This window comes from Watersipora subatra, chromosome 6 (genome assembly GCF_963576615.1).
Source record: "Watersipora subatra chromosome 6, tzWatSuba1.1, whole genome shotgun sequence".
Lineage (NCBI taxonomy): Eukaryota > Metazoa > Bryozoa > Gymnolaemata > Cheilostomatida > Watersiporidae > Watersipora > Watersipora subatra.
The window spans coordinates 60,331,143-60,341,374 of record NC_088713.1 but is presented as its reverse complement, the minus strand read 5'-3'; the positions used below and the strand labels follow the sequence as shown (position 1 = coordinate 60,341,374).

Sequence of the window (10,232 nt, the reverse complement as noted above, 5' to 3'; positions counted from 1 at the left end):
AAAGCCTGCTTTTTCGCCAAGAAATCTAGTTTCCATTGTGGAACGGTTGATGAGGGCACATCCACGGAAGGTTTTTGCTGCCGCTGCATGACAACTAATGAAGAGTGTTACACATATTATATGGATAAAATGAGCAATCTAGCAGGTAACATGAAAACTTATTTCAAACACTCAACAGAGAAGTTGTGAGTCTCACAAATATGAACCGTAAAGAGCCGGTCGAGAAACGTGAATGAAGTAAAAAGTTATTTTAATATAACCGCAGCAAGCATCAAAATGACGTCAGGTTGGATACAAATACTTCCGACTTATCCGTTTAACGACGGTTCGGATAATCTACTTACCTATTGCTTGTTATTAATAACAAAAAAATTATGTTTATTTTTAGTTGCATACAAAAAACTTTGTTTGACATAATTACTAAAACTATCGAAATTTAACAAAAAGGATTAAGATTCAACAGGAACAAGAATCCATTACTCGTAACCAATGACGACCACATGGCAGTGTTTTGCTAAAATTTCCAAAGCAGTAGGGTTTCATTGAACTGTTGGTATTGATAGTCATTCACGATTGGTAAACAATTAGTGTAAGTATGGCAATGGCTATGGAACCACTTACGATGTCTCTGCAAGGAACAGGATTAGGAAACAGCGCTACTGGATCTCAACAGTACGGACCAAACTCGTCAACAATTGGACCGCAAAAATGGAGCAATTCGACAGTGAAAACTGTAAAACTAAGTCAAAGTATTGTTGAGAGATCTGATCGAGCAATTGACATAGGAAAAGCTACAGATCCCTTACCCACAATTCGAGAAGTTGTTGCCGAACTCAGTAATAATGAAATCAAGCGATACACAAGAGAGGTAAAGAGTCGACCTAGTAGTTGTCAGCTAATGCTTGATTTCTAGTTTTAATGTGCGCGTTTTTGTACGGTTAAACATAATTGAAATGTTAGCTTTTTTAAGTATAAGCTTGCTTTAATCAGACAATAATTTGCTTTGTTAGATATCTGAGACAAACAAATCAACTATAGACATTGATGTAGCTAATCTTGTAATTATAATCTATTGGATCAGAATTTAAATAGCTATTAAAATATTACTTTTATCAGCCGTTTTTCTGTTTTTTAATTATACCATAATGTATATTGTTAGGTGCGAGCAGTGGTTGCTCGGCTTAGACAAAGCTTCTTAGAAACGAATGAAGAAATAAGAAGCCTGCTTCGAGCAAAGGCTATGATAGAGAAAGCACACGAACATACAAGAAAAGATATTCAACTAAATAAAGACAGCATTACAGATAGAGAGTCAAGGCCACAGAGAGAAAAGGTTTGTAACAGAAATATGTATATTTCTTAGTTTGTGTGTGTATCTGTGTTTGTCCAGCTATAGCTATTAATATCTTGGAATTAAAAATTCGCAATCTGATGGATTTGACCTCACGGAGATCACAACTTCAAGTTTTAAATTCGCGCGCTCTTCCACTGAGTTATACAACGCGTATTGATGACCGATGTTATCATATACTGTATAGCATATGCACATGCTAAATGGCATATTATTTGAGCATTGCGCCCGCGTTTGTAACATCAGAAAAACAGAGATCACATATCCGCTGCTAGTTTTTTGTTTTTAACGCTGTTTTTAAATTTAAAATTATTTTTTTCTGATGTAGCGGTGTGTTGAGACTAACGGTTGCAGTATTATGACTGTTTCTTACCTCTTTATGAAATGTAATTATCAACCTATGCAGATTCTCAATGCATTATTTTAAGAATTTTAAAAAGTTATGAATTTGTGCACTTAATACATTGAGCTGCAGATACAACAGATGAACAAAAGCATATAACATTTTTTGCTATTAAAAGTTAGTTTACGATTGCAAAATTTTTTAGTTCAAATTGTTGTTCTATAAGCGCTTACAGTTGTTGATGTTATCGCTAGGCTGTTGCTAAGGAGAATAATATTGATACAGACAAGTTAATGTCAATAGAAAGTATTTATTAGGCTATCGGAAATCGTTAAAGCCGTCTATCATCTCATTGTATCTCGTATTGATAATGTGACAGCCGGACTTGAATACAGTGAAGGTGGCTATTGTTTATAGCCTTATCAACTTACTGGCATGCATAACTGATAAGGAGCGGGTAGGGCCGGTGGGAAAAGCTTATTGTTACGTGATGTCAGTATTAATCGGCACCATATAACAGGTTCTACAGGTGTTCATAGCAGTTTGATCCCTTTTATTCAAAGCTAATATGAAATACATTGAGGCTGCTAGTACAGACAGCGGTAAACGCGGACTGAAGCAGTCATGTCAACAACAAATTGAAAATATTCGTCCCCAAACAAAATATTTGCTCATTGTTTTTAAGCAAATTCGAAATGGAGCTTTTCGCAAAATTTTTGTACAGGATTTATAATGACGGCAGCGGCGATGTTGCTTAAGATCTTTAAAAGTTTTCAGTTTAAGTTTTAAGTTCTTTTAAGTTGCTTAAGATCTTTATGATTGACAGTGTGAACCCTTCAGCTTCCTACTCTACTTCAGGTTAATTAATATCTAGCGAGTCAGGTTTGAAGTGGGTACAGTTAGAAGCCAATTTGCAATTCTTGACTCTTGATTGGACAATCTCATTAATGTCTCGTTTGCCTACAGTTTCTAACATACACACCTTTACATCATCAAATGTAATTAAATCTGAGATAATAGAAGTAGCAGACAGTATTGACACAAAGTTTCATGCTACTCAGTATTAACTGGAGTTGCCTTCCCAAGATTTGTTTTGCCAAATACTTAAATTAGACTGGTTTTAGCCGAGGGATGGGGCCGATGACATGCTTACTGCTGAAGCGATGCATCTGAAGAACATGAAGAAAATGTATGAGTCTCAGTTGAAACTTATCAAACAACAGCTGCAAGTAAGTTTTCTCTCAGACTCTGATATGTACTCAAAGTAAGTTCTCTCTCAGACTCCGACATGTACTCAAGGTAAGTTCTCTCTCAGACTCTGACATGTTCTCAACGTAAGTTCTCTCTCAGACTCCGAAGTGTACTCAAGGTAAGTTCTCTCCCAGACTCTGACATGTACTCAAGGTGAGTTCTCTCTCAGACTCCGACATGTACTCAAGGCAAGTTCTTTCTCAGACTCTGTCATGTACTCAAGGTAAGTTTTCTCTCAGACTCTGATATGTACTCAAGGTAAATTCTCTTTCAGACTCCGAAATGTACTCAAGGTAAGTTCTCTCTCAGAGTCTGTCATGTACTCAAGGTAAGTTCTCTCAGACTCTTGCATGTACTCAAGGTAAGTTCTCTCTCAGACTTCGAAATGTACTCAAGGTAAGTTCTCTCTCAGAGTCTGTCATGTACACAAGGTAAGTTCTCTCTCAGAGTCTGTCATATGACTTGACATTCAGAAGGGATTACTTGATTTGTTACCTGATAGTAAAACTAACAACTGATCAATGACTGAGCCAGTTTTTAATTAGAGGGACAACTCCAACATTTAACAAAAAAATAAGCCTTTGGTAGTGTATCCTTTTCAGTCTTTTTTACAGGTCATAAAATGTCTTGTTCTTTGGTTTTGAGTCGTGATGTAAGATCACAATAATAATAATATGCTTTCCTTCTGAAAGTTGCTCCAATCTAGTTCTTAAAACCTTTTTATTTATTGATTTATTTATTATCATGTCTGATCGTTCTCTTGCTTGAATTGATACACAAAAATTTATAAAACAACAATTTTTTTGTTGAAACACAAACTGAAAATGTGTAGCATCAAATCTCAGGTGAAACTGACAATAAATTACACTTTTAAAATTTATTTGATTAAAGTATTTTTGGAGGCAAAATACTTGATTATGTTTCTGTTACTTTAAAAAAACAAGAAAATGTTGTTATTTTTTTGAAGTTTTTGTATTACAAAACCAGCATTTTAGTTAGCCTGAGTCTGATGAGACATGGAATTATCACAAGTCTGCGAGGCGGTATTACATTTTTATTAACTACCACCAAACTGTGATTAGGATCTAATGATATAATAAGGACAGAGTAAAGCTCAGGAAGAACTAAAATAAATACCAACTTGAACACACAGTGTTGGAGTTGTCATGTTATCCACAGCCTCAACCTTCTCTCTTAACTCATTCGCAACCATTGCCAGTTAACTCGCAAATTTATATCATAGCTAGGCTACTAACGCGAGTTATCTCGCCTTGGAAATTTACCCATTCCATGTACAGTTATTTCTAAGTTATAGAAGAAGACTTTTGATTAGTTATGAAGAAAAAATTTTGCCCAATCAGAAAAACTTACACATATGCCTCAATAGTATTTCTGGCAAAAGTTATAACCAAAATACTAAACCCATATCGACATCTACCTAAACCGGAATTCATCATGGCGACTTAAAATTTTATTGCTCGCGATCAATATTTTTCAACTCAGAAGTAAATATGCAGATTCAGAAGTGGTAAGACGGTGAAAGACTGCATAAATCAAATAAAAACATTTTTAATGTTTCAAAGTTTTTCTTAACTTTTAATTTTGCGAATGAGTTAATTAAGAGCCTACACTATTCCAGGTATTAGATGTGGCAAGGTCACGACTCGGCGCTGTCACACAAGAAAGGTCACGTGTCATGGACCTCATTTGCAACTCCCTTACCCCAATGTCAGCCCAAGAACAGAGACGCGTACACAAAGATATTGTCAGAGAGGATAGGTAAGACTAAAGCTGTTTTAGCTATGAATTTTGCTATTTTGACCTATTTTTTGACCTTGAAGAAAAGGAGATGGGAAAGGGACATACTGAGTAAATAAAAATAGTGTAAATATAATCTTAATTATAATGAGAGTCTGTCTGTTTGTCCGAAGCAGCGGTAGGAGGTTGGGAAAAAAATTGCATTGTATAGGATTAGAACTCATGACATTCAGCTTGTTAGACCAACACTCTACGACCTGCGTGAATCGATCATTTTCCAGCATTTCAGAATAATTGTACTCATAGTTATTACACCTGATGATCTCTCACAGACTAGACTATCAGAGTACTACTAAAACACAAAACAAGGAAAGTAAATTGAAAATAAAAAAGTGTAATAAATAAACAGGCAGACATTCTGTATATCTTTACATTCTTCAATTCTAGGACGCATTTTTAGTATCAGCAAGTATACCATTTTGCAAGCCTGCAGTACCTTGCCTTGACTCTGGGTGCAGTTAAAGGCAGCAATGCAAATAACAATGCCGCTTATCAAATCCTTTGATATTTGATCTAGATGATTTCGTTGATTTACTGTTAAACACTAATTAGTCTGGTCAAACAGGCACGTAGGCTATTTGTTCAACTTGCAAAGGGCTTACAGGAGCTGGGGAGTTGAACACAATAGCTGAGCTAGGGAGTTAGACACAATAGCCTAGCCAGCTAAAGCGTAATCATTTAAGCCTTTCTTGATGGAAACTATCGGTTTCTTTTGTTCAATGCATGATTAGCTTCATGTCCTAATGGCTGTAATTGATGAGGGTGTTCCTGGTAACTTCTTTATTAAGCCATAGGTTCCTCCCTGCTTTTTCTTTGCAGGATTTAAGTCTAGGTAGAATCTTTTTGTAATTGAAGATGAAAGAAAGCAATTCAAATGCCATACTCTATAAGTTTTGTATTTATAACGTTATTATTGTATTTGTATGTTATTATTGTATGAATTGCGTGGCTTTTTCAAAGCGAAACACAATTGAAATGTGCGACAGCAATATTGTTCACCTGAATAAAATCATTTGACAGGTTTTTAGTTTTATAAATTTATCGAATAAGAAGAGTTTAGCAAGCCTAAGTTGAAAAGATTACATAATGACTAAATTGAGGATTACTTGCTCATGTAGATGAGACAACTCTAAACTGACATCTTAGTGACATTTAAATAAAACAGATATTAAAATTATTTTATTAGTTTCAGTGTTATTTAATTCGGTTAATAGCAATTTTCTAACTAGTTAAAAAAAATCTTTATAATGAACATCGAACTAAATTTGTCTTTTGACTAGTCATAAATCCTGATTCAGAGTTGTCTGCTCCATGCTACATTTTGAATCTAATTAGTTTATTGATTTTCAAAGTTGTGTTGATATAATTATATCATAATAAGAGTCATGCGTTTTTGTGTTTATACGTTCATTCGCGTTCTCCTTACTGGTCCTAGCACTTGTTTTAGCCTGTAATTCTATGTATGTCATTGGGTGCTGGTATGTCATGGGAAATGGTAATAAGGTGAAATATTCCTGTAACGGATTAATATTCAAAATCTCTGTTTCTGTTATCAACTTGATCTTTTATTCTTAACATATGAATATACTTTTATTGAGTGTTTGACTTAGTACACATACATATAAATTTTTCCTGTTGGATTTTTGGTCACTCATATATCTCTCCAAATTATTGAAATCGCAAGCTATTTTAATATAGAGGCAGGTAAAAGACGTATTGTGAACTCAGTGACTTTTCATTGCTAACCATATGTAACCTCTTTGCTAATTTTGTTTTTACCCATAATGCAATACAACTTAAGTCTGATGAAAATGTTAAGATAAGACGATAAGTTGTGTAATTTAAAGTGCTCAGCGTGTTTTGATTAGATTCCCTGTGCTAATGTCTCACCTACCCTTTTTGACAGTTTTATGAGGGCTTCAACGGCAACTCCCGACTGCTTCAAAGTGGACCCACTGGGGGCATACACCCCTGAATGCGACCGTGCACTGCAAGAAGCGAAGAGCGCTCGGGACAGAGGTCTACACTTGAGGCAGGAGACGGCTGACCTTATTGACAAGTGTGACAAACTGAGGAAGACTGTCAACAGCTCGGTCAATTCTGGTATCACTCAGAAGATGGGGGAGACAACTTCTCTTAAGGTAGAGCTATTAATTGTTGCAAAAGTCTGCTCTCAAGTTTTTTTATTCATTAAGAATCTATGGAATATTTTGAATTTTAAATTTCTTTTTCTTGATACTACATTTGAGTGTACACTATATTAGCACTACATTTGAGTGTGCACTACATTAGCATTATATTTGAGTGTGCACTATATTAGCACTACATTTGAGTGTGTACTACATTAGCATTACATTTGAGTATGCACTATATTAGCACTACATTTAAGTATGCACCACATTAGCACTACATTTGAGTGTGCACTACATTAGCATTACATTTGAGTGTGCACTACATTAGCATTATATTTGAGTGTGCACTATATTAGCACTACATTTGAGTGTGCACTATATTAGCACTACATTTGAGTATGCACTATATTAGCACTACAGTTGAGTTCGCACTGCGTTTGAGTGTGCACTACGTATGCACTAACCTCAGAAGTTAACATCGAGTTTCTATAAGTGACTGGTATTTGTTTGTAGCAACAACTCGATATGGGAATAGGAGAAAACCGGCATGCAAAGCATCGAAATCAGCGATGGTATGATTTGACTGAGAAAGCATACGAGTACTCTCGTGGACCGACCATGTACCATGACATCATGACTTATGAGAGACTTGACAGACCTCAAGTCAGGGTTTTCCAGCGACACCCAGGCACCCAGCTCAAGGAGCCACAGGAAATTGTCAGGGTAAGTCTCAGTGTATATCCAACCCTTTCACATCAGTATATCACTAGTTATTGCAGGAAGTTCAGATGGGTGCTACTTAGCGTTAGCACGCTTTCAGTTGTTTCTTAGAAAAATAATAGTAACAGTATTAATAAAAAATAGAGAAATGTTCTGGTTTACTTGGTTTTTAAATAATAAAATAAAAAGATTACAAAAGGTTATATTTTATTTGGTGATACATAAGTAACACAAAGAACAATATTTTCGAAATAAATTGCGTTATACTGTAGCAGTTCAAACTGCATTATAACTAGTGTTAGTTCATTCGAACGATGAGGTCAAACAATGTAGACTTTTGAAATGTAAGTTTTATCTCTAAGGAATTGTGCTCTCTCAGCATTGTATCGGGAGCACAACTCCAAAATGAATCTCTGATATTGATAGCTTTCGCATTTTTTAATCAGTTATATAGATTCCCCTGCTATAAATACTGTACTAGTCATGCAGGTATATATTAGCAAAAGACGTGATACTTGGAGCACACGCTAGTCATGTACGTATATACTCAGTCAGTTACTATGACTTACAGGGTGGAGATGGACTGTTGGAGTCCATGAAGGCAACCAGCAGAAACATTGGTCTGCTTAACTTAGCCCGGCAGCGCATGGGAGAAGACAGGACAGACAAACTAGCTGGCATCAAGGTGAGGCTTTCTAGACAACAATATGATTATTATAGGTTGTGTTTAATATTTACGAGTAGTTTACTGATATTCATCGCATTGGTGCCCTCGAGCTCAGTTTGTACGTTGAGGGATAGCTGTGTTTTAATATATTTGTGACTGTTGAGAATAGGGTGTCAATCGAGGCAAAACAGCCAATCATAGGCTTGAAGTGAAAATGGCAGCGAAGAGTCAAAGTCTATTAAAGATGAACTCACACCAAATTTTAGTAGATTTTATCTGAAATTATCAGAATTTTTCAACTATTTGCTATTGTTGTTAATGTTTGAGGTGATCTGATTGCCAGGATGTTTATAGATTAAAATCGATTAAAATGCTCGGATCAATTGAACATGCAATTATGACATTTATAGTTGCAAAGAGACTGACAGAATAGCGATGCCTAACGCAGCGACTTGAAAGCAATAGCTGATATCAACTATAGCATCTAGTGACATCACTTTGCATGCATTCTCCTTCTGAGCATTTTAACTGCGATCAAGTGTTGTCGATTTTAGTCTTAAAACATTCTGGCAGTCAGATCATCTAAAACATCAAAAACAATCAATTATGATAAAACAGTACCAATAATTTCAGATAAAATCTATTAGAATTATGTACAAGGTCATTTTCACTTAACAAGAAAAGTAAAAGTATATCTTTTGCTCTTGCAGACCGACGGAGACGTGTTGAGAATGAGACGCAGGAAAGCTGATCATAAGTGGGACATGGAGAAGCCAGGCTTTCATCTTTTCCCACAATTCCCACATTATCCTAAAGGAACTGGGAAATAGGACAACTCCTAATACTGATGACATTCTATTAATGTATTGCTCAATGTTTATGAAACAGGGTTTACCTACACTAGATGCCTAAATAGCATGACGGTGACAACTGCGAGACCTATCCAGATGTCCATGAAATGCTAGATGTTTATTATTATAAACCAATAGCTTACGGTTAGCAGTTTGCTCTGTAGCTTCTATTTGGAAGCTTGCCAAGTATTGATACTGCTGATAACTCTATGTAAAACTCTTTATTTATGTTGTTCATCATGTCTGTCACTTATAAAGCATTGCCTTAAGCAATCTATGCATTTTCTTTTATTGCCTCCCAGCATGCATTGCATGCTGTATCTTCATATGTTATTTTGCTTTGTGCAAAAATTTTCTCCCTCCGCTTGTTTTTCTGCCGTGTTCAGTAAGAATCTTACAGTATTGCTCTATTGATAAATATATACAATATAATAAATATCTCTATTCAGAGTTTTTTCTTAATGCTAATTGTTGTATTATGGGATTTGTTAGGCTCAGGCTATATTGGTGTCTGAGCTCAAGGCAGTACAGGTGGTCTTGGTAATTACGGTGAGTGCATAAAGCTGGATAAAGCTAGTGGGTAAAGCTAGGAGATTAGCTAGTGTAAGGCAGTATGGGGGAGGATATAAGGAAGTATAACGAAAGACAGAGGCTCTTCTTCATCTTCACATCAGTACATGTGAGTACATCGATTTATACAACATGGCGCAGTTGACAAAATTCTGATTTTTTTTTCTTTTAGTGTTATCATTAGCGATAGTTTTTCTGGTTACGGGTTAAGTTTACACGGTTGATTAGACCCTTTCACGGGCGTGCAGGTGAGGTGACGTGGGGTAGGGTGGTGTTGTGAGGCTGTGAGGTGTCGTAGCGGTGAAGCATCGGTGTTGGAGAGGTGTAAATATTTATTACGTGTTCGGAGGTGACAATTACGTTAAACTTATTTGATTGGGGTAAAGTAGATTTGTGGCGAGAGATATATTGTGTTGAGTAGGGATGGAGAGTGGCTTTCCGAAGTTGGTGTTCGGTGAGCACGGTGATGGCTCGTGGGAGCGATTTATAGAGATGAATTTGTGTATTGAGAGTGCTGTCGAGAGAAGAG

The 10,232-nt window shown here is 36.0% G+C and overlaps 1 protein-coding gene across 1 annotated transcript; it reads left to right on the top strand.

Annotated features, from left to right (window-relative positions):
• Nucleotides 1-540: 540 nt before the first annotated feature.
• LOC137397932 (tektin-like protein 1) lies at nt 541-9,211 on the top strand. Its single transcript, XM_068084020.1, has 8 exons — nt 541-868; nt 1,160-1,333; nt 2,819-2,923; nt 4,585-4,724; nt 6,670-6,904; nt 7,409-7,618; nt 8,187-8,300; nt 8,993-9,211. The coding sequence occupies exons 1-8, from the start codon at nt 596-598 to the stop codon at nt 9,110-9,112; spliced, it is 1,371 nt and encodes a 456-aa protein (XP_067940121.1). The 5' UTR covers nt 541-595; the 3' UTR covers nt 9,113-9,211.
• Nucleotides 9,212-10,232: the final 1,021 nt, after the last annotated feature.